Below are 22,122 nucleotides of genomic sequence, written 5' to 3' on the forward strand. Positions count from 1 at the left end.
CATGGCCTTTATTCTTTATAGGTGTGTACATACGCACTACTTCCGCCAACAACGGGTCTGTCAGACCCTCACGCTGGGCGGACGTTCAGCTGACAGTAGCGCGTGTGTACCCACTGTCGGCAGACTGATAAGGCTGTTGCTGAACGATCCGCTCAGCGGATCGTTCAGAAACAGCCTTATAAGTCTGCCGACAGTGGGTACACATGCACTACTATCGGCTGAACGTCGGCCCAGCGTGAGGGTCTGACGAACCTATAGTTGGCGGAAGTAGTGCGTGTGTACGCACCTTATAAAGACATTCCCTGAAAAGTCTTTATACAAAGATGCTGGCCAGCCTCACTGCTCGCTGCACACTATTTTGGCAGTTGGACAGAGCAACTCCTATTCACTAAGTGTTTTTAAAAATAAAGAAAACCCTGAGAACCCCCCTATGAGAAGATGGGCTAGTCCAAAATATGTCGGTAATGTCAGATTTCTACTACCTACTTTAAGTGACCGCAACATAGGAGAAAAGTAATTTATGGCTCATTTTACTCTGGAAGAAATGTACTTCTTATGTGTATGTGTTTTACATTTTAAGATTTTCGTGACAGTTCTTCTTTAAGTATTTCTTTAAGATTTTAGTAGGTACCAATGTGTGTGCTTTCTATTTGTATTCAATAAAAATGTCTTTTAGGAGATACCACTGAGTAGATCGAGTTGCTTCCTGCTTTGTGATGTTAGTTGTCCTGAGTCTAGTGTATATTACTTGATATTTGTTCTTGTTTTCAGTTCCAAGGCAAACTGCAGGCACTGTGTATGAAAAATTTGAATGATGTTAGTGAGTAAGTAATTTTTTTTCTCTTTTCCTTTGTCAGCGAGACAAAAATTCATACAAGATAATGAAAATGTGTGCAGAATTTGCATAATACTGTAAAAACTTGGAACCATTTGCATCTCATTGAACATCCCGATTCATGACATTGAAACACTAAGCTATTTATCCAGAAAACTGGAGGCAACATTACTTACAGTGGGTTGCAAAAGTATTCAGCCCCCTTGAAGTTTTCCACATTTTGTCACATTACTGCCACAAACATGCATCAATTTTATTGGAATTCCACATGAAAGACCAATACAAAGTGGTGTACACGTGAGAAGTGGATCGAAAATCATACATGATTCCAAACATTTTTTACAAATCAATAACTGCAAAGTTGGGTGTGTGTAATTATTCGGCCCCCTGAGTCAATACTTTGTAGAACCACCTTTTGCTGCAATTACAGCTGCCAGTCTTTTAGGGTATGTCTCTACCAGCTTTGCACATTTAGAGACTGAAATCCTTGCCCATTCTTCTTTGCAAAACAGCTCCAGCTCAGTCAGATTAGATGGACAGCGTTTGTGAACAGCAGTTTTTAGATCTTGCCACAGATTCTCGATTTGATTTAGATCTGGACTTTGACTGGGCCATTCTAACACATAGATATGTTTTGTTTTAAACCATTCCATTGTTGCCCTGGCTTTATGTTTAGGGTCATTGTCCTGCTGGAAGGTGAACCTCTGCCCCAGTCTCAAGTCTTTTGCAGACTCCAAGAAGTTTTCTTCCAATATTGCCCTGTATTTGGCTCCATCCATCTTCCCATCAACTCTGACCAGCTTTCGTGTCCCTGCTGAAGAGATGCATCCCCCGATGCTGCCACCACCATATTTGACAGTGGGGATGGTGTGTTCAGAGTGATGTGCAGTGTTAGTTTTCCGCAAACACATAGCGTTTTGCATTTTGGCCAAAAAGTTCCATTTTGGTCTCATCTGACCAGAGCACCTTCTTCCACATGGTTGCTGTGTCCCCCACATGGCTTGTGGCAAACTGCAAACGAGACTTTTTATGCTTTCTGTTAATGCCTTTCTTCTTGCCACTCTTCCATAAAGGCCAACTTTGTGCAGTGCATAACTAATAGGTGTCCTATGGACAGAGTCTCCTACCTGAGCTGTAGATCTCTGCAGCTTGTCCAGAGTCACCATGGGCCTCTTGACTGCATTTCTGATCAGCGCTCTCCTTGTTCGGCCTATGAGTTTAGGTGAATGGCCTTGTCTTGGTAGGTTTACAGTTGTGCCATACTCCTTTCATTTCTGAATGATCGCTTGAACAGTGCTCCGTTAGATGTTCAAGGCTTTGGAAATCTTTTTGTAGCCTAAGCCTGCTTTAAATTTCTCAATAACTTGATCCCTGACCTGTCTGGTGTGTTCTTTGGACTGCACGGTGTTGTTGCTCCCAATATTCTCTTAGACAACCTCTGAGGCCCTCACAGAGCAGCTGTATTTGTACTGACATTAGATTACACACAGGTGCACACTATTTAGTCCAGGACTCAGGAACCTTTTTGGCTGAGGGAGCCATAAAAGTCACATATTTTAACATATATTCCCCTAAAAGCCGTACAATATGGGACAGTGCGCATGCACAGCAGAGGGCTCATGGCCTTATTGCCATGGTGATGTGTATACAGTTGATCCTCTGGGCAGCAGAAGCGTCCGACACGTCTTCAGCTTCTCTTGGGTTTCAGCAATTTCCCCAAGAGCCAGAGAGGAGAAATACAGCTTGTACAATTAGCTAGCTGACTTAGGGATTGATTCACTTTGTAGGACAAGATCACCGCACTTTGGCCCAATAGGCTGCCTGTCAAGTGACAGGCAGCCTAATGGGCCAATCAAAGGGCGGGAATCTCACTCTACAAAGTCACTGGATCTGACAGGATCCAGGGTGGGAAAATTGGAGCGGCTGTTAGTTTTGGGGTAAAGTGAGTAAGTTAGCAGTGCATGCTACAGCAATAGCGTGCCTACTTTGAAAATGTCACTTGCGCTGCCACACGAAGCTGCACTGCTTGAGCAGTGTAGCTTAGAGAATCAACCCCCAACTGTGAGCCAAATGTAGCCATCAAAAGAGCCACATATGGCTCCCGAGCCATAGGTTCCCTACCCCTGATTTAGTCATTAGCACTCATCAGGCAATGTCTATAGGCAACTGACTGCACTCAGATCAAAGGGGGCCGAATAATTATGCACACGCCACTTTGCAGTTATTTATTTGTAAAAAATGTTTGGAATCATGTATGATTTTCGTTCCACTTCTCACGTGTACACCACTTTGTATTGGTTTATCATGTGGAATTCCAATAAAATAGATTCATGTTTGTGGCAGTAATATAACAAAATGTGGAAAACTTCAAGGGGGCCGACTACTTTAGCAACCCACTGTATATTATTATGATGGATTGTAAAATGATTATGCATTTCTGTAGTACTGACCTCTTCATCATTGCATTACAAAATCATTAGTTATCTCTTAGGGCCCTTTTCCATTGGCAAAAGTGATGCGATGCAGCTACGCACAACTTTCGCCGGCTCCCGCGTCACTTCCACATCTCCCGATGTGGAAGTCAATTGTAGTGATGGGACGCGAATGCGGCCGTGCGAGAATCTGCAGCATGCTCCAGATTCTCGGATCGCTCCGCACAACATGCACGCAGTGGAAACAATTCCATTGCCGTGCATGTGTTTCAGCATACCCGCGGTGCGATGCGGCTATGTAGCCGCATCGCACCGCTTCTAGCAGAAACGGGCCCTTATGCTGGGTACACACTATGAGATTTTATGGTCGATTTTACTGTCAGATCGATTATTTCCAACATGTCCGATTTGATTTCCGAGCATTTTCCGATCGATTTCCTATTAAAATTAACGGAAATCGGTCAGAAAATGCTTGGGAATCCATCGGAAAGCAAATCGGACATGTTAGAAATAATCGATCTGACAGTAAATCGACCATAAAATCTCATAGTGTGTACCCAGCATTAGAGAAGTTCAGTACAATATCCGTAGTGCGATGACCCACACAATAGTGTAACATTCATTTTTAAGGAGAGTTGACCAAGTTTATTAGTTTAATTTGAGGATGTGGGAGGAAACCAGAATGCCCAGAGTTAACTCACAGTAGCACAGAGAGACTATGCAAACTCCAAGCAGATACTGCCCTATTTGAGAGTTTAACCTGGAACTCTAGTGCTGCAGAACAAGAGTGCTAACCACTGTGACACCATTCTTACAGGCTGCCTTCGTAATCACATGCTATGCTCTGTACCTGCAGTTTTTAGTAACGTACTTGCTGTAGCTGCTTCATACCATTTCCGTGGGCTGTAGTGTAAAAATTACTGCTGTCCCATATATATGTACCAGTAAATGCTGCTGAATATCTGCATGGGACATTTTCTTTACTGCTTCTGACATTTATACATGATAGGTGGTTTTCGCTAAAATTGCACTGACATTATTTTGAGAGTGATTAAAGTGGAACTGAACTCTTATACAGGAGAGGAGAACGGAGAAATCCATTGTGTGTGTGTTTAAAGAGAACAGCCTGTCTAATTCTTTCTTCTCTGAAAGTAATGAGCCAGTGTAATTTGAGATGTCAACTGTCTGCCCAGGTGTGAGCTAATCTGTAAACACAGGAAGTTAACCCTTTCTGTGCTCCAAGAATACCAGGAAGTAACCACACTGCAGCATCTCTACAGGAGCTCTATAAGCTGTAACAAGGAAATGTTTTCCTTTAACCACTTCCCGACCGCCCACTACACAGGGGCGGCGGGGAAGTGGAGCCCTTCAGGACGGCCTCACCCACAGAGGCGGCGGTCCATTTAAGGGCATGGGCGGAGCGATCGCGTCATCCGTGACGCGATCCTCCGCCGGCGCCTGTCACCGCTCGCTCGCCGCAACATCCCGCCGGCTATACGGAAGCGCCGGCGGGATGTTAACCCCGCGATCGCCGCATACAAAGTGTATAATACACTTTGTAATGTTTACAAAGTGTATTATACAGGCTGCCTCCTGCCCTGGTGGTCCCAGTGTCCGAGGGACCACCAGGGCAGGCTGCAGCCACCCTAGTCTGCACCCAAGCACACTGATTTCTCCCCCCCCCCTGCCCCAGATCGCCCACAGCACCCATCAGACCCCCCCCCCCCCCCTGCCCACCCCCCAGACCCCTGTTTGCACCCAATCACCCCCCTAATCACCCATCAATCACTCCCTGTCACTATCTGTCAACGCTATTTTTTTTTATCCCCCCCCCCCTGCTCCCTGCCCCCTCCTGATCACCCCCCACCCCTCAGATTCTCCCCAGACCCCCCCCCCCCCAGACCCCCCCCCCCCCCTGTTTACTGTATGCATCTATCCCCCTGATCACCTGTCAATCACCTGTCAATCACCCGTCAATCACCCATCAATCACCCGTCAATCACCCCCTGTCACTGCCACCCATCAATCACCCCCTGTCACTGCCACCCATCAATCACCCGCTGTCACTGCCACCCATCAATCAGCCCCTAACCTGCCCCTTGCGGGCAAACTGATCACACACACCAATAGATCGCCCGCAGATCCGACATCAGATCACCACCCAAGCGCAGTGTTTCCATCTATTCTCTACCCTAAACACCCACTAATTACCCATCAATCACCCCCTGTCACTGCTACCTATCAGATTAGACCCCTATCTGCCCCTAGGGCACTCAATCACCCGCCCACACCCTCAGAATGCCCTCAGACCCCAGCCCTGATCACCTCGCCAGTGCATTGCTTGCATCTATTCCCCCCTCTAATCACACCTTGAGACACCCATCAATCACCTCCTGTCACCCCCTAGCACACCTACCCATCAGATCAGGCTCCAATTTGCCCCGTGTGGGCTCCTGATCACTCGGCCAAACCCTCAGACCCCCTTCCGATCACCTCCCCAGTGCATGGATTGCATCTATTTTCCCCTCTAACCACCCCCTGAGACACCCATCAATCACCTCCTGTCACCCCCCTAGCACTCCTATCCATCAGATCAGGCCCAATACAACCTGTCATCTAAAAGGCCACCCTGCTTATGACCGGTTCCACAAAATTCGCCCCCTCATAGACCACCTGTCATCAAAATTTGCAGATGCTTATACCCCTGAACAATCATTTTGAGACATTTGGTTTCCAGACTACTCACGGTTTTGGGCCTGTAAAATGCCAGGGCGGTATAGGAACCCCACAAGTGACCCCATTTTAGAAAAAAAAGACACCCCAAGGTATTATGTTAGGTGTATGACGAGTTCATAGAAGATTTTATTTTTTGTCAAAAGTTAGCGGAAATTAATTTTTATTGTTTTTTTTCACAAAGTGTCATTTTTCACTAACTTGTGACAAAAAATAAAATCTTCTATGAACTCGCCATACACCTAACGGAATACCTTGGGGTGTCTTCTTTCTAAAATGGGGTCACTTGTGGGGTTCCTATACTGCCCTGGCATTTTAGGGGCCCTAAACCGCGAGGAGTAGTCTAGAAAACAAATGCTTCAAAATGACCTGTGAATAGGACGTTGGGCCCCTTAGCGCACCTAGGCTGCAAAGAAGTGTCACACATGTGGTACCGCCGTACTCAGGAAAAGTAGTATAATGTGTTTTGGGGTGTATTTTTACACATACCCATGCTGGGTGGGAGAAATTTCTATGTAAATGGACAATTGTGTGTAAAAAAATCAAACAATTGTCATTTACAGAGATATTTCTCCCACTTAGCATGGGTATGTGTAAAAATACACCCCAAAACGCATTATACTACTTCTCCTGAGTACAGCGGTACCACATGTGTGGCACTTTTTTACACCCTAAGTACGCTAAGGGGCCCAAAGTCCAATGAGTACCTTTAGGATTTCACAGGTCATTTTGCGACATTTGGTTTCAAGACTACTCCTCACGGTTTAGGGCCCCTAAAATGCCAGGGCAGTATAGGAACCCCACAAATGACCCCATTCTAGAAAGAAGACACCCAAAGGTATTCCGTACGGAGTATGGTGAGTTCATAGAAGATTTTATTTTTTGTCACAAGTTAGCGGAAAATGACACTTTGTGAAAAAAAACTATTAAAATCAATTTCCGCTAACTTGTGACAAAAAAATAAAAACTTCTATGAACTCACCATACTCCTAACGGAATACCTTGGGGTGTCTTCTTTCTAAAATGGGGTCATTAGTGGGGTTCCTATACTGCCCTGGCATTTTAGGGGCCCTAAACCGTGAGGAGTAGTCTTGAAACAAAAATGACCTGTGAAATCCTAAAGGTACTCATTGGACTTTGGGCCCCTTAGTGCAGTTAGGGTGCAAAAAAGTGCCACACATGTGGTATCGCCGTACTCGGGAGAAGTAGTACAATGTGTTTTGGGGTGTATTTTTGCACATACCCATGCTGGGTGGGAGAAATACCTCTGTAAATGACAATCTTTTGATTTTTTACACACAATTGTCCATTTACAGAGGTATTTCTCCCACCCAGCATGGGTATGTGTAAAAATACACCCCAAAACACATTGTACTACTTCTCCCGAGTATGGCGATACCACATGTGTGGCACTTTTTTGCACCCTAACTGCGCTAAAGGGCCCAAAGTCCAATGAGTACCTTTAGGATTTCACAGGTCATTTTGAGAAATTTCGTTTCAAGACTACTCCTCACGGTTTAGGGCCCCTAAAATGCCAGGGCAGTATAGGAACCCCACAAATGACCCCATTTTAGAAAGAAGACACCCCAAGGTATTCCGTTAGGAGTATGGTGAGTTCATAGAAGATTTTATTTTTTGTCAAAAGTTAGCGGAAATTGATTTTAATTGTGTTTTTTCACAAAGTGTCATTTTCCGCTAACTTGTGACAAAAAATAAAATCTTCTATGAACTCGCCATACTCCTAACGGAATACCTTGGGGTGTCTTCTTTCTAAAATGGGGTCATTTGTGGGGTTCCTATACTGCCCTGGCATTTTAGGGGCCCTAAACCGTGAGGAGTAGTCTTGAAACGAAATTTCTCAAAATGACCTGTGAAATCCTAAAGGTACTCATTGGACTTTGGGCCCTTTAGCGCAGTTAGGGTGCAAAAAAGTGCCACACATGTGGTATCGCCGTACTCAGGAGAAGTAGTATAATGTGTTTTGTGGTGTATTTTTACACATACCCATGCTAAGTGGGAGAAATATCTCTGTAAATGGACAATTGTGTGTAAAAAAAATTAACAAATTGTCATTTACAGAGATATTTCTCCCACCCAGCATGGGTATGTGTAAAAATACACCCCAAAACACATTATACTACTTCTCCTGAGTACGGCAATACCACATGTGTGGCACTTTTTTGCAGCCTAACTGCGCTAAGGGGTCCAAAGTCCAATGAGCACCTTTAGGCTTTACAGGGGTGCTTACAATTTAGCACCCCCCAAAATGTCAGGACAGTAAACACACCCCACAAATGATCCCATTTTGGAAAGTAGACTCTTCAAGGTATTCAGAGAGGGGCATGGTGAGTCCGTGGCAGATTTCATTTTTTTTTGTCGCAAGTTAGAAGAAATGGAAACTTTTTTTTTTTTTTTTTTCTCACAAAGTGTCATTTTCCGCTTACTTGTGACAAAAAATAATATCTTCTATGAACTCACTATGCCTCTCAGTGAATACTTTGGGATGTCTTCTTTCCAAAATGGGGTCATTTGGGGGGTATTTATACTATCCTGGAATTCTAGCCCCTCATGAAACATGACAGGGGGTCAGAAAAGTCAGAGATGCTTGAATATGGGAAAATTCACTTTTTGCACCATAGTTTGTAAACGCTATAACTTTTACCCAAACCAATAAATATACACTGAATGGGGTTTTTTTTATCAAAAACATGTTTGTCCACATTTTTCGCGCTGCATGTATACAGAAATTTTACTTTATTTGAAAACTGTCAGCACAGAAAGTTAAAAAAAATCATTTTTTTGCCAAAATTCATGTCTTTTTTGCTGAATATAATAAAAAGTAAAAATCGCAGGAGCAATCAAATAGCACCAAAAGAAAGCTTTATTAGTGACAAGAAAAGGAGCCAAAATTCATTTAGGTGGTAGGTTGTATGAGCGAGCAATAAACCGTGAAAGCTGCAGTGGTCTGAATGGAAAAAAAGTGGCCGGTCCTTAAGGGGTAGAAAGCCCTAGGTCCTCAAGTGGTTAAAGAGAATCTGTACTGTCCGATTTGTACAATAAAAAAACATACCAATCGAGTTACTGTGAGCTCCTGGGTCCCTATTTGTAGTTTCCGCCCTTCCCCGCGGCGATCTTGGCTTTTAATCGTCAGTTTTAAACAGTGTTTACAAACAAAAAACATGGCTGCTAGCCAGGAAGTGATGTATGTGTGTGTGTATATGTATATATATGTATATATATATATATATATATATATATATATATATATATATATATATATATATATATATATATATATATATATATATATATATATATTCATGTTACAGTATACAAGTTTTTATTACATAGTGAATTATCTGCACTCCAGTCTGGGATTAGTCACAGTTTCTCAGCATGTGACAGGCGGCAGCTCCCTCCCCCCTCAGCCTCACAAGCTGCAATAAACAAAGCACACACACAGAGCCTGGAGGGGGTGTGCAGAGAGCGTGCATAACTTGCCCCTATCACAGCAGAGGCAGCCACTTCCTCCCTGGGTTGACAAAACTTGACAAAGAAAAGAAGATTAGATATATTACAGAGACGGTGCAACTAGAAAATGCTGCAGTAATCCAGACCACGTTAGAACAGGTATAGTAACTTATAGGATAGAAGAAATAAGGCTGACAATGTTGTTACAGTCTCTTTAAAGGTTATTACGCTGTTGCTTATCTTTTAGAGCAGAGAGGAAGTTCGGAGTTCAGGTCCTCTTTCAAAGTTTGGTGTGAGGGGACACGTTTTCCAGAGCTCTCCCTCCAGGCTGCTATAATCCTACTTAATCCTTCTCACTGGGTGATCCTAGACCACAGCCAGACCCATCTCCCTTTTCCCCTTCCCTATCTGCACGGAATTATGGTGAAATGCCCCCGAAAGCATCCCATAAAAAGGAGAAAGACTAAGACAAAGTTATAGGCCCTCTGGACAAGTTCAGGCGCGCCACCCAAGATGGTGCCCGGTTGAATGAGGAGGATACTAATCTGGACACAGCGCGCATATTGGAGGGTATCACTGCTGTGCACGCTTCCCTGACAGATACTCTCTTGGTCAAGGTGGACGAGGCGAAGGCTGCAATTACTCCGTACCGATCTGGGTAACCTGAGAGAACAAGTGGGTGAGTCCAACGCCGCATCTTGCTACTTGATGATGTCTTCTGCCCTGTTCCACAAGAAACTCGAGTCATGCAGACGCAGCTAAAAGCTATGGTGGTGCGTCAAGAGTACATGGAGGACAGGCTTCATCGGAACAACATTCATCTGGTAGGCCTGCCTGAATAGGCTGAGGGGTCGGACCCCACGCGCTTTCTGGAGGACTTCTTTCGCAATATTGCACTGAGGCCTTCATTGCCACATTCTCTGTTGAACGTGCCCACCGCATTACTGCTCGGGTCCCGATCCAAGGAGCACCTCCGTGCACATTAATCAGTAGATTGCTTCACTTTAAAGACCGGGACACGGTTCTCAGCCTCGTGCGTGAAAAAGGAAATATACGTCTAGATAATGTGGAGGATATTTCCGGTCAAGCTTCCAATAAGTTAAGCGTAAGCTTTGGCAACTTGACTTTAAGTATGCCATGATGTTTCCAGATCGTTTACGAGTGATTGTGAATAGAAAGCGCATTTCTTCGACTCTGCCTCTGATGTCTCGGCATGGTTGGAATCGCGCCCAGCAGCTTCACCTCCCTGTAACGGTTTCCCTCCTCTACATCTGCACTTGGGCCCATGGTTGTTCAGTCTACGCGTGATTGTACAACTCTGCTTAAGGCCCTATTGAGTGTCTCAGGACCATAACCTCACTCAATATAGTTATCCAGCATGGCCCTGGCCTCCTAGCCAGGACAGATCCTCTTTGTTGCAATTTAATCCTAGAATTGAGCAATCCCGCATCCCTGTGGTCTTAACCTATTCTCCTTTATCTTTACAGGCCAAAAAGATTGTGAGAAACCCCTGGCCCATATTGAGCAGTGATACTGCTCTATCCCACATTTTTCATGAACAGCCTATTTGCGCCTTTCGGCACTCTAGGAACCTCTGTGACTCACTGGTCACGAGCGGACGCAGGTCTGAAACTGCGCTGTCAGGGTGATGAACTTTGAACGTGTAGGACCCTGCTGTGATCTCTCACTGTATTGTGCTGCTCCTGCATTATGCTCTAAGCATTATGCTGTATATGGACATTCCTGTTTGCACCTTTGCTTAACTATAGCCTATGTTTGGTATACAAATGGTTAAAGGGAACCTTAACTGAGAGGGATATGGATGTTTCCTTTTAAACAGTACCAGTTGCCTGACTCACCTGCTGATCTCTTTGGATGGAGTAAGGGCTGAATCACACACCTGAAACAAGCATGCAGCTAATCCAGTCTGACTTCAGTCAGAGCACCTGATCTGCATGCTTGTTGAGGGGCTGTGGCTAAAAGTATTAGAGACATGGGATCAGCAGGTGAGTCAGGCAACTGGTATTGTTTTAAAAGGAAAAATCCATATTCTTCTCAGTTAAGGTTCCCTTTAAGTAGGAGTCACCCAGCAATAGCAGAGTATCACTGTTTGACTCTGTATCACTGGATCTATACTGTTGTATATGTTACGGCCAGAACCCGAAGTTTGGCCACTTCTAGTTCTGGCCGGCCACTTTGGGTTCTGGCCGGCCAATGTGCGAATCGGCCGCTGCGCTGCGGCCAATGTGAGAAATGGAATTATTCCTGTAACATTAATGCATCTTCTGGCTGCAGCGCAGCGGCCAAACGTATCACAACTTAGTTAATTTAATGCAATTAAGCCGGCGGCTTTTTCTCTGCCTCTCTCCCCCCTCCCCCCCGCCTCTCTCGCTCTCGTATGGGCAGCCGGTGGGGACACGCGTGTCCCCCCCGGAGTCGTTTGTCGCGGCAGGGGAATCCTGCCGTTCTTGCAGAGCGGGTGCTGGCAGAATCCATGTCTGCAGCCTCCCCGCTCTGCTTTCCTGGCGCGACGAACGACTCTCGGGGACGCGCGTGTCCCCGCCGGATGCCCATAAGAGAAGGAGAGGGGGGGGGGGGGGAGAGGAGAGAGAGGCAGAGCAAAAGCCGGCGGCTTGATCTGTTACATTGCCGCCGGCTAAATTGCATTAAATTAACTAAGTTGTGATACATTTGGCTGCTGCGGCCAGAAGATACATTAATGTTACAGGAATAATTCCATTTCTCACATTGGCCGCAGCGAAGCAGCCACTTAGCACATTGTTCGGCCAGAACCTGAAGTGGTTGTCCAGAACTAGAAGTGGCCAAACTTCGGGTTCTGGCCGTAACATATATGTTTTATGCTTCAATACAAATTTGTTGCAAATAGCATTTTGGTGTGCTGGCCTACTTAGCTTTTACTGTGATATTAGGGCTATCTGGCCCGATTTACTAGACCTAGCACCCTGGATTTATTGTATACTTAATTTCTATGGGTGTGCAGATCTTTTCTAACTACAATTCATGCACATATCGTTTGCCTGCACAATACTTAACCTCTTGTCTGCAGGTGAGTGTGCTAGGAGACATAGAGACACGTGAACTAAACCTATAAATAAAAATATGAACAGTGCTAGAAAAGAAGCATACATTGTTACACTTCAAAGACTTACTGTTGCAGCTGACTAAAAATTATTTTAGTTAAGGCTCCCTGCACACTGCATGTGATTTGGATTCCGATTTTTAATCTGTTTTTACATCCAATTCCGATTTTTAATCGTTACTGCATGCTGCGTTTTTTCCTCCGTTTTTCTGTTGATTGCATTCAGGGAAAATCGGAATTGCGAATCGGAACTTGAATCAGAATCGCAAATCAGATTTGCAGTGTGCAGGGAGCCTAAATGTTATGAAGAGTCCCACATTTCTGTATGAGCACAGCCTATAACTTATTTGAGTACTTGATCAAAAGAGTTCAGAAGTGAGTGCACACCAATGTGTACTGCCTGTGAATAAAACCCTTATCCAAGCGGTGCAACATCCAGAAAAAGAGCAGATACCATCAGCAGTTTTACTATAAGGAATCCAGAATATGGAGCAGCTCGCTATTATAATAAGAACTTCAAAACGTTACTCCAATATCTTCTTAAAAGACAGTCAATCAGCCAAGCTGTAAAAAAAAAAAAAAAAAAAAAGTACAAATACCTATCACATCCCAAGAGCAGTGTTGCAGCACATAGGTACAAATCACAGAGAGGTGCAGAGGAAAAAGTCGACGATCGTCCCCTGTCCCCCCCATTGGGGCATTAACAAGACCTTGATAAAGCCGTAATGGGGGGGGGGGGGGAGAACTAACGTCGATCACACTTTTTCTCTCCCAAAAGTGGGGACTAAAAGTCCCTGCGTCTTATGGTCCGAATAGTAAATTTTGGCCATCGCTAAGTACTGTCTACTTTGCTCCCCTGCGTAATATGTTGGCGCTTTATAAATTCAATAAATAATAATAATCCCCGCCGCAACTGAACCAGACAGGTAGGAGAAGTCAGTCCATCTGCAGCCCCCATTGTATACCTATTTCCGAGAGCCAGGTGAATCGTGCTGGTTGCAGTGTGGGATTCGCTAGGCAGGGTGCTGGACCTGGCTGGAGGGCTTTTTCTGCTTTTAGGTGAGGATCTTCCTGATGCGGAAAGCACAGAGGAGATGCTGAACCCCGGGTGGCCCTGCCGCTGCACCCTTCCATACACAGACGGGAGTCCCTGTGCTTGTGGAGGAAGCATCGGCCAATGCAGCAAGTGCTGTTCGTCTTGTCGTAGACGTCCAGACGCACATGGAAGAAGTTGCTGAACCCAGGCTGTACCCCCACTGCCACCTCCCGCATAGCGCTGTTATGCCTCAACACAGCTGTCGTCCCGAGCACTGTTCCTGACTGCACAGAGGAAGCTGCTGTCGGTGTTGTAGTACTGCTGCCACCTCCCGCATAGTGCTGTTCCGCCTAATCACCGCTGTCGTCCCGAACAGTCTGGAGATCTGCTCTGACTCTTCATATTTTTCTCCATGCGGCTCGCCAGAGCCATGCTGCCGCTACACCCACAAATCAAGCCAGACTGCGTCATCACTGATTTGACTAGATGGTGACCTCCGACCTCCATTAATTCTCATGACCACACCCAGGGGCTGAGGAAGCAGTAGATAATCCAATGTGTGTAATGTAACTAACGTGGTGGGCTGGGGATTACTGTAACTGGGGTGGAAGGCATAGGATTACTGTAGCTGGGGGTTATTGTTGTAGCTGTGGTGGGGGGCAGAGGATTACTTTAACTGGGGGAGTATTACTGTAACTGAGTGTTATATTTTTATATTAATGAAGAGGTTTATTGAAGTATATAGCAAATAGGATAACCAATCAAGCCATAATAAATCATTGCCAAATACAGAGTAGTCAAAAATGCAACTTCCGAATATAAAATTTGCCAGAAAATATGTATACATATCACTCCTCAATTTACAGTACAACAGTATATAGTAATCCACATTAGTATGCCGTTTCAACAACATTAAACACAGTGTATGGTCATTTAAACTTATAACCCTCATCCCCCCCCTCCACATCTCCAAAGCACAATTCGTATGAAAATAAAAAGAAAAGGGTAACCACCTTTATCATTCAATGATTGCCTCTGTATATCGATCAATCTTCCCAAATTACATTAAAGCGATCTAAATTTTCAATACTTGAATAATATATCCGGTCCATCAACCTAATCATGTCCAGACGGTGCTTCACCAGGTCTATATCAAGTGTGAGTGTTTTCCATCTGTAAGCAATGGACCATTGTGCTGCACATAACAAATATCTATAAAATACCTGACATGACCTTGGAACCGAATCATTTGATACATACAGGATGGCCTGGGAAAGATCAAGAGATATTGGGATCTTTGCCACTTCAAAGAATAAGGACTGTAGAGCAGTCCAAAATTGGTCTGCAACCGGGCACTCCCAGAAAATATGCAATAGTGTCCCAGGGCCCCCACACCTGCGAAAGCAGTCAGGAGAGACCGCTTGATAGAATGTATGCAGTCTGGCAGGAGTAAGATACCACCTAAATAATAATTTGACCGGGGTGTCTTTTAAAAATGTTAGATTTAATTACTTTAGCAACCGCCTCCCAGCTGGAAGACCATTGTACATCAGATAACTGGGAACCCAAATCTTGCTCCCAGGCCCTCATATATGCCAATTTTTCTTCATCAGGCCTACAGTTAAGAAGGGCATATAGAATAGAAATAGTCCCTTTTTGCCTAGTGGAACCAAAGTATAAAGATTCAAAGGTAGTAAGATCCTGAGATGGTGGAGATGAAAATATAGATGTATAAAAATGTTTAATTTGGCAGTACCTATAAGCCTCCCTCAGCGGGATATCCAAGCTAAATCTTAAATGTTGAAAGGGGACAAAAGCACTACCAAACCAAAACCGAGAGGCAGTAATTAACCCTTTATCAATCCACCATCCAAATTGTACTGGGTGGTGAAAAGCAGGGGGAAACCTAGGGGTTCCCAAAAAAGATAACTTTGAAGAAGGAAGATTTATTAATTTAAGTTTTAGGGCAAGATCAACCCATAATTTGGCCAAAGTCGCTACAATTTTGTTTAGTTTAAAAAGGGAAGGTATGTCCCGACTTGTCACCACCGTAATCAAATGAGATAAGAAATATGGTTTGATGGTTTCTACTTCAAATTTCCACCAGAGGGGTTGTGCGGTTGATAAACCCCAATCCAAAATTTGATTTAATTTCGAAGCAAGATAATAATACCAAAGATTAGGGAGGCTGATTCCGCCCTGAAGTGGATGTCTATATAGAACCTGTGCTCTTACTCTAGCAGGTTTAGAATTCCAAATGAATTTATTAATTTGAGATTGCATTGGACTTAGCACTTTTTTAGGAATAGTAAGGGGTAACATGCGAAATAAATATATTAATTTAGGAAGCAGAATCATTTTACAGGCCAAACAACGCCCCAACCATGAGACCTTGTATTGTGACCAACTTTTGAGCATGTTGTTCAAAGAATGAAAAAGAGGCGGAAAATTTGCTGCAAATAAGTTGCGGAATTGTGGCGTAAGATTGACACCAAGGTATTTGAATGTGTTCTTATTCCACTTAAAGTCGAAATTAGCCTCCAGTAGTTTAATTGTATGAGGAAGAAGATTAATTGGCATTGCAACGGACTTTGAGGTATTCACCTGAACTCCTGAAAAGGATGCAAATAGATGAAGGAGCTCAAATAAATTAGGAAGGGTGGTGACAAGTCGGGTTAGAAATAAAAGGGCATCATCCCCGTATAGGACTAATTTACAATTGTCTGGCCCATATCCCGATAGATCCGGATGTTGACGTATTGCTACAGCCAATGGCTCCAAGGCTAGAGCAAAAAGGAGAGGCGACAACGGGCAGCCTTGCCTCGTGCCACACTTAAGACCTATACTAGAGGATGAAGCACCCGGTATACAAATTATAATTGAGGGATTATCATATAGGTAAAGAATAGCAGTAAGGAAAGGACCATTAAAACCGAAAGCTTGTAATGCAGTGAATAAATATTCCCAACCAACCGAATCGAATGCTTTCTTATGTCTAACCCCAGCATCAAAAGTCTATTGTTTTGAAGTTCAGCGTCTTGGATAATATTGACTGCTAATCTCACATTGTCGGCACCCTGTCTCCCAGGAATAAACCCAGTTTGATTAACCCCAATAAGATGCGCCACAATTGAACCCAACCGCACGGCCAGGATCTTGGCAAAAATGTTTATATCATTATTAAGTATTGATATTGGGCGAAATCCGGATGGATTAGAATGGTCCGCGCCTGGTTTAGGTAAAAGGGTAAGGGATGCTTCTAACATTTCAGAGGGAAACTTACCTCCCTTAAGGATGTCATTAAATAATTCAGTGAGGGGAATGGATAAAAGGTCCATGAATTTCTTGTAATATTGAGGGGTAAACCCGTCTGGACCTGTAGCAGTAGAGGATTTGAGCGATTTTATTGTGGCCTGAACCTCAGACATGGTAAAAGGAGAATTCAGAATTTCAAGATGATCTTCCATTAAAGAGGGGAAAGCCAAGAATCTAGTGCGGCTGAGTCCAAAGGGGGAGCACGACCTAATAATTTAGCATAATATTCTTCGAAGATATTAATTACCCTGGAAGGCAAAGTTTCCACAGAACCATTATTATTATTAAGTTTATAGGTATGAGGAGGTTTGTAGTATTCATTAAGCTTACGGGCAAATTGTGTTGAGGGGTTATTGCCTCTTAATAAAAACTTTGCTTTTGAAAATGTTAAAGCTTTTGAGTGAGTTACATTCAAAATAGAATCTATCTCAGTTATTTTGAGATTAATTAACTGCATAATATTTGGATCTGGATTAGGGTAGTGTTGTTTATATAAACTGTCTAATTCTCTAGACAAGGCCAGAATTTTAGCTGGCTTCTGTTTGTTTTTTAGCGTAGATCGCCTTTTTAATTAAAACCCCACAAATAACAGGTTTGTGGGCAGCCCATCTAAGCGCAGGGGGGGTATTCTCCTCATCATTATGAAGAAAATATTTCTCCAGCTCAGCAGCTGCTTATGAGCGATTAGCATGATCTGCAATCAGAGTGTCATTTAACCTCCAATATTTAAGGTGGTAAGGCAAACCAAAACCCCTAAGTACAACCGAGACCATGCGGTGATCAGACCAGGCGCAAGAGACAATGTCAGATGTTACGGAATTTGAAGCAATCACAGAAGAAAGAAAAATGTAGTCTAAGCGAGCATATGATTTTCGTGAATGAGAATAAAATGTATACTGGCGACAGCCAATGTTATGTGCTCTCCATATGTCTATGACTTGCGCCTTTGCCAGAACCCCAGAAAGTCTCCTAGGAAAACTATGAGCAAAGGGGGAAAGAGTAGAACGATCTAAAGTAGGATTAGCAACAGAATTAAAATCTCCTGCAATTATCATGTGGGGAGATATAAATTTTTCAATTAGAGGGGTAAGTTTTTTAAGGAATTCTGTTTGTGAAGCATTTGGAGCATAGCAGTTGATAAGCGTTGCTAATTTGCCGTCCAGGGTACCTTTGAGGATCAAAATTCTACCCTCTGGATCCTTGTAGGAGTCATGTAGATCAAATGAAATATAATTAGCGAAAAATATAGCAACCCCTCTGGCTTTCCTAGAAAATGTGGAAAAGTATCCCCTGCAATACCTTCTGTCAAAGAAAGAAGGAATACGGTTATGTACTAAATGCGTTTCCTGCAAGAATAATATAAAGGCATGTTCCTGAGCATACTGATGGAAAGCTTTGCGCCTTTTAATTGGGTCATTAAGCCCTCGGACATTGTGTGTAATGATCTTACATTCAGAAGACATCAAATCCATAAAACATAACTATACATTGGAGAGCAAGAGGGGGAGAGGGCAAGGTAGACCACACACAACCCTTAAAGAGACTCCGTAACAAAAATTGCATTCTGTTTTTTATCATCCTACAAGTTCAAAAAGCTATTCTAATGTGTTTTGGCTTACTGCAGCACGTTTTACTATCACCATCTCTGTAATAAATCAACTTATCTCTCTCTTGTCAGACTTGTCAGCCTGTGTCTGGAAGGCTGCCAAGTTCTTCAGTGTTGTGGTTCTGCTATGAACTCCCCCTTCCAGGCCCCTGTATGCACACTGCCTGTGTGTTATTTAGGATTAGAGCAGCTTCTCTCTTCTCTCTTACAAGCTGGATAAATCGTCCTCTGAGCTGGCTGGGCTTTCACATACTGAAGAATTACAGACAAGGGAAAAGCTGTTTGCAGGAAGAAACGAGCAGCCTGAAACTTCAGTGCATGAGAACAGGGGGAAAGAAACGCACAAATAATCTCTTGAGATTCAAAAGGAAGGCTGTATACAGCCTGCTTGTGTATGAATGTATTTTCTATGTGTGGACATACTGTACATCAACCTACTTCCTGTTTTGGTGGCCATTTTGTTTGTTTATAAACAAACTTTTAAAAACTGTTTTAACCACTTTTAATGCGGCGAGGAGCGGCGAAATTGTGACACAGGGTAATAGGAGATGTCCCCTAACGCACTGGTATGTTTACTTTTGTGCGATTTTAACAATACAGATTCTCTTTAAACCAAAACAAGAAAAAGAACATGAAAAAACAAATAGTAATCTTTACCAGGGTCACCCTCTGGGCTAACCTTACTTTAATACCACCTAACTACGAGCCCAGGAACTCTCAGTGGAGAAAACGACTCACCGAGAGGGGGGAGGGATATGTAAATGAGCAAGCAAAGGGGGGGAGAAAGAAAAATCCTACACCCGCCTAATCCTACACCAATGGGGAAAAAGCAGGATATAACCACATCAGAGTTCAGCATAGGCCAAAGGAGTAATGAAGAGATCAGTCATCCCTTTGTGAAGATTCCTGAGAGGTCTTAGATCTAGAATCCAGCCAGTCACGAGCTTCCTTTGGGGTTGTAAAAAACAGAGTTTGTCCATCCGCTATGATTCTAAGTTTCGCTGGATAGATCATGGCATAAGTAAGAGCAGCATCCCTCAGGGCCCGTTTCACAGTAGCAAATTGAGCTTGTTGCTTCTGTACCTCGATCGAAAAATCGAGATAGAAGGAAAGATCACAGTTCTCATAGGGAATTTCGCCCATCTCCCTCGCTGCACGGAGGACAGTGTCCCTATCTCTGTAATTGAGCAATTTGAAAATAAATGTGCGGGCAGGAGAGCCTGGTTTAGGCATTTTGGCGGGGATTCTATGAGCGCGTTCTACTATAAAGCCAGATGAAAAGCGATCACGCCCAAAGAAATCTATCAACAGCTTTTCTGTAAAATCCTCCGCAGCCGATCCCTCAGCCTTCTCAGGAAGACCAACGATCCTTATATTGGACAGCCGATTGCGGTTCTCAAGGTCTTCCTGCCGTGTTTTCATGGTGCGTATGTCCCCTCTGACCTCAGTAATGGCTGGCTGTAGTGGCTTAGTGCTGTCCTCTAGTGCGCTGATTCGGGCCTCCTAGTCTCCCACCTGCGCACGCAGGGTTTGCAAATCTTGCCGAAGGAGGGAGACATCCGTCTTCACCTCTTCAAGGGTGGTAGAGATAGTAGAAAGGCTACCCTGGCAAGCGGTGATGGCCTCCATGATCTGTGATAATGTCGGACCGGGCGCAGTTGTCTCCTCCCCCATCTCGTCATCATGGCCGGCGCGCTTGAACTGGCGGAGCTTCGCAGCGATCTCGGAGGCCTTGTCTCCAGTTTTCCCCTTGGTACCTCTAGTATCCATCTGCTCCGGAGATAGTCAGATAGCTATTCCAGCCGGACTCGACTTGAAAAACAGTGAAATATCCGAATATTAAAGGATATTGCAGGATGCCTCAGCGGGAGCTCAGAGCCAACGCGTCCGCTCTACATAGCTTCCGGCCACGCCCCCGTAACTGAGTGTTATTATTGTAATGGGAGATAACTGTAACTAGGGGTTATTACTGTTACTGAGGGGCGATTAGTATAACTGGGGTGGAAAGCAGAGAATTTAACTGGTGGGGCATTACTGTAACTGGTGGGGTATTACTGTAAATGGGGTGGGGAGCAGGGGATTTCTGTAACTAGGCAGTATTACTGTAATTGGGGGGCATTGCAATAACTGAGAGGGGTATTACTGTAACTGGGGCCGGGGGATTACAGAGATAGTTTGGGTAGAGAAGCTCCAAAAGATGTCCCTGCACCATGGACACACCAGGTTTAGTATAATTTTTTTTCCTTGGTTTTTGTCCTCTAAACCTAGGTGCGTTTTATGGTCCGAAAAATACGGTAGTTACTACTCCCCACAATCTGCATTCTTATAAATACGTATTAATCTAAAATTTGGTCTCGCAAGACACTGAGTATCTATTCGTCCCATTTAGTGATTATGATTCTGCCACTCCAAGGATATGTTTTCTCTGTGCATATAGTTAGGTCCATAAATATTTGGACAGAGACAACATTTTTTTTTAAATTTTGGTTCTGTACATTAATTCAGTGAATTTAATGAAACTACTCAGATGCAGTTGAATTGCAGACTTCCAGCTTTAATTCAGTGCAACTAAATGCAACTTTAATTCAGTTCAAGAATTTTTAACACAATCCCTTCATTTCAGGGGCTCAAAAGTAATTGAACAATTGACTCAAAGGCTATTTCGTGGGCAGATGTGGGCAATTCTGTTGTTATATCATGGTTTGTGGTGTGGTGCTTGCATGTGGAAGATTTTGCTTTGAACAGACATGCAGTCAAAGAAGCTCTCAATGCAGGTGAAAGAAGCCATCTGTAAGCTGCGAAAACAAAAACAAAAATCAGAGAATTTGCTACAATATTACTAGTGGCAAAATCAACAGTTTGGTACATCCTGAGAAAGAAAGCAAGCACTGGTGAATTCAGCAGCACAAAAAGACCTGAACATCCACAGAAGACAACAGTAGTGGATGATTGCAGAATCATTTCCATGGTGAAGAGAAATCTCTTCACAACAGCCAACCTAGTGAACAACACTTTTAAGACTGCATAAAAGTAAATACAGAGGGTGCACTGCAAGGTGCAAGCCACTCATAAGCTTCAAGAATAGAAAGGCTAGATTTGCTAAAAAAAGAAACAAAATCTAAAAAAGGAAAGCACAGTTCTGGAAAAACATTCTTTGGACAGATGAGATCAAGATCAACTTCTACCAGAATGATGGAAAGGCAAATTATGGAGAAGGTGTACAGCTCATTATCCAAAGCATACCACATCATCTGTAAAACACAGCGGAGGCAGTGTGATGGCTTGGGCGTGCATGGCTGGGACACTAGTGTGTATTGATGATGTGACACAGGACAGAAGCAGCTGAATGAATTCTGAGGTTTTCAGAGATACTGGCTGCTCAAATCCAACTAAATGCATTCATTGATTGTTTGGGGTTTCATGACACAGATGGACAATGACCCGAAACATACAGCCAAAGCAACCCAGAGTTTCTTAAAGTGGAAAATACTTAACTGGACAAGTCAGTCACCTGATCTTAACCCAATTGAGCATGCATTTCACTTGTTGAAGACTAAATTTCAGACAGAAAGGCCCACAAACAAACAAACAGCA

General features: G+C 43.7%; 1 protein-coding gene across 1 annotated transcript in view; it reads left to right on the top strand.

Moving 5' to 3' along the window:
* Nucleotides 1-22,122, top strand: part of POLRMT (RNA polymerase mitochondrial) — a 189,004-nt gene that overhangs the window by 138,196 nt on the left and 28,686 nt on the right. Inside the window, 1 exon segment of the mRNA XM_068234056.1 lies at nt 772-824. Coding sequence (XP_068090157.1) covers nt 772-824 — 53 coding nt within the window.

Source organism: Hyperolius riggenbachi, chromosome 1 (genome assembly GCF_040937935.1).
Source record: "Hyperolius riggenbachi isolate aHypRig1 chromosome 1, aHypRig1.pri, whole genome shotgun sequence".
Lineage (NCBI taxonomy): Eukaryota > Metazoa > Chordata > Amphibia > Anura > Hyperoliidae > Hyperolius > Hyperolius riggenbachi.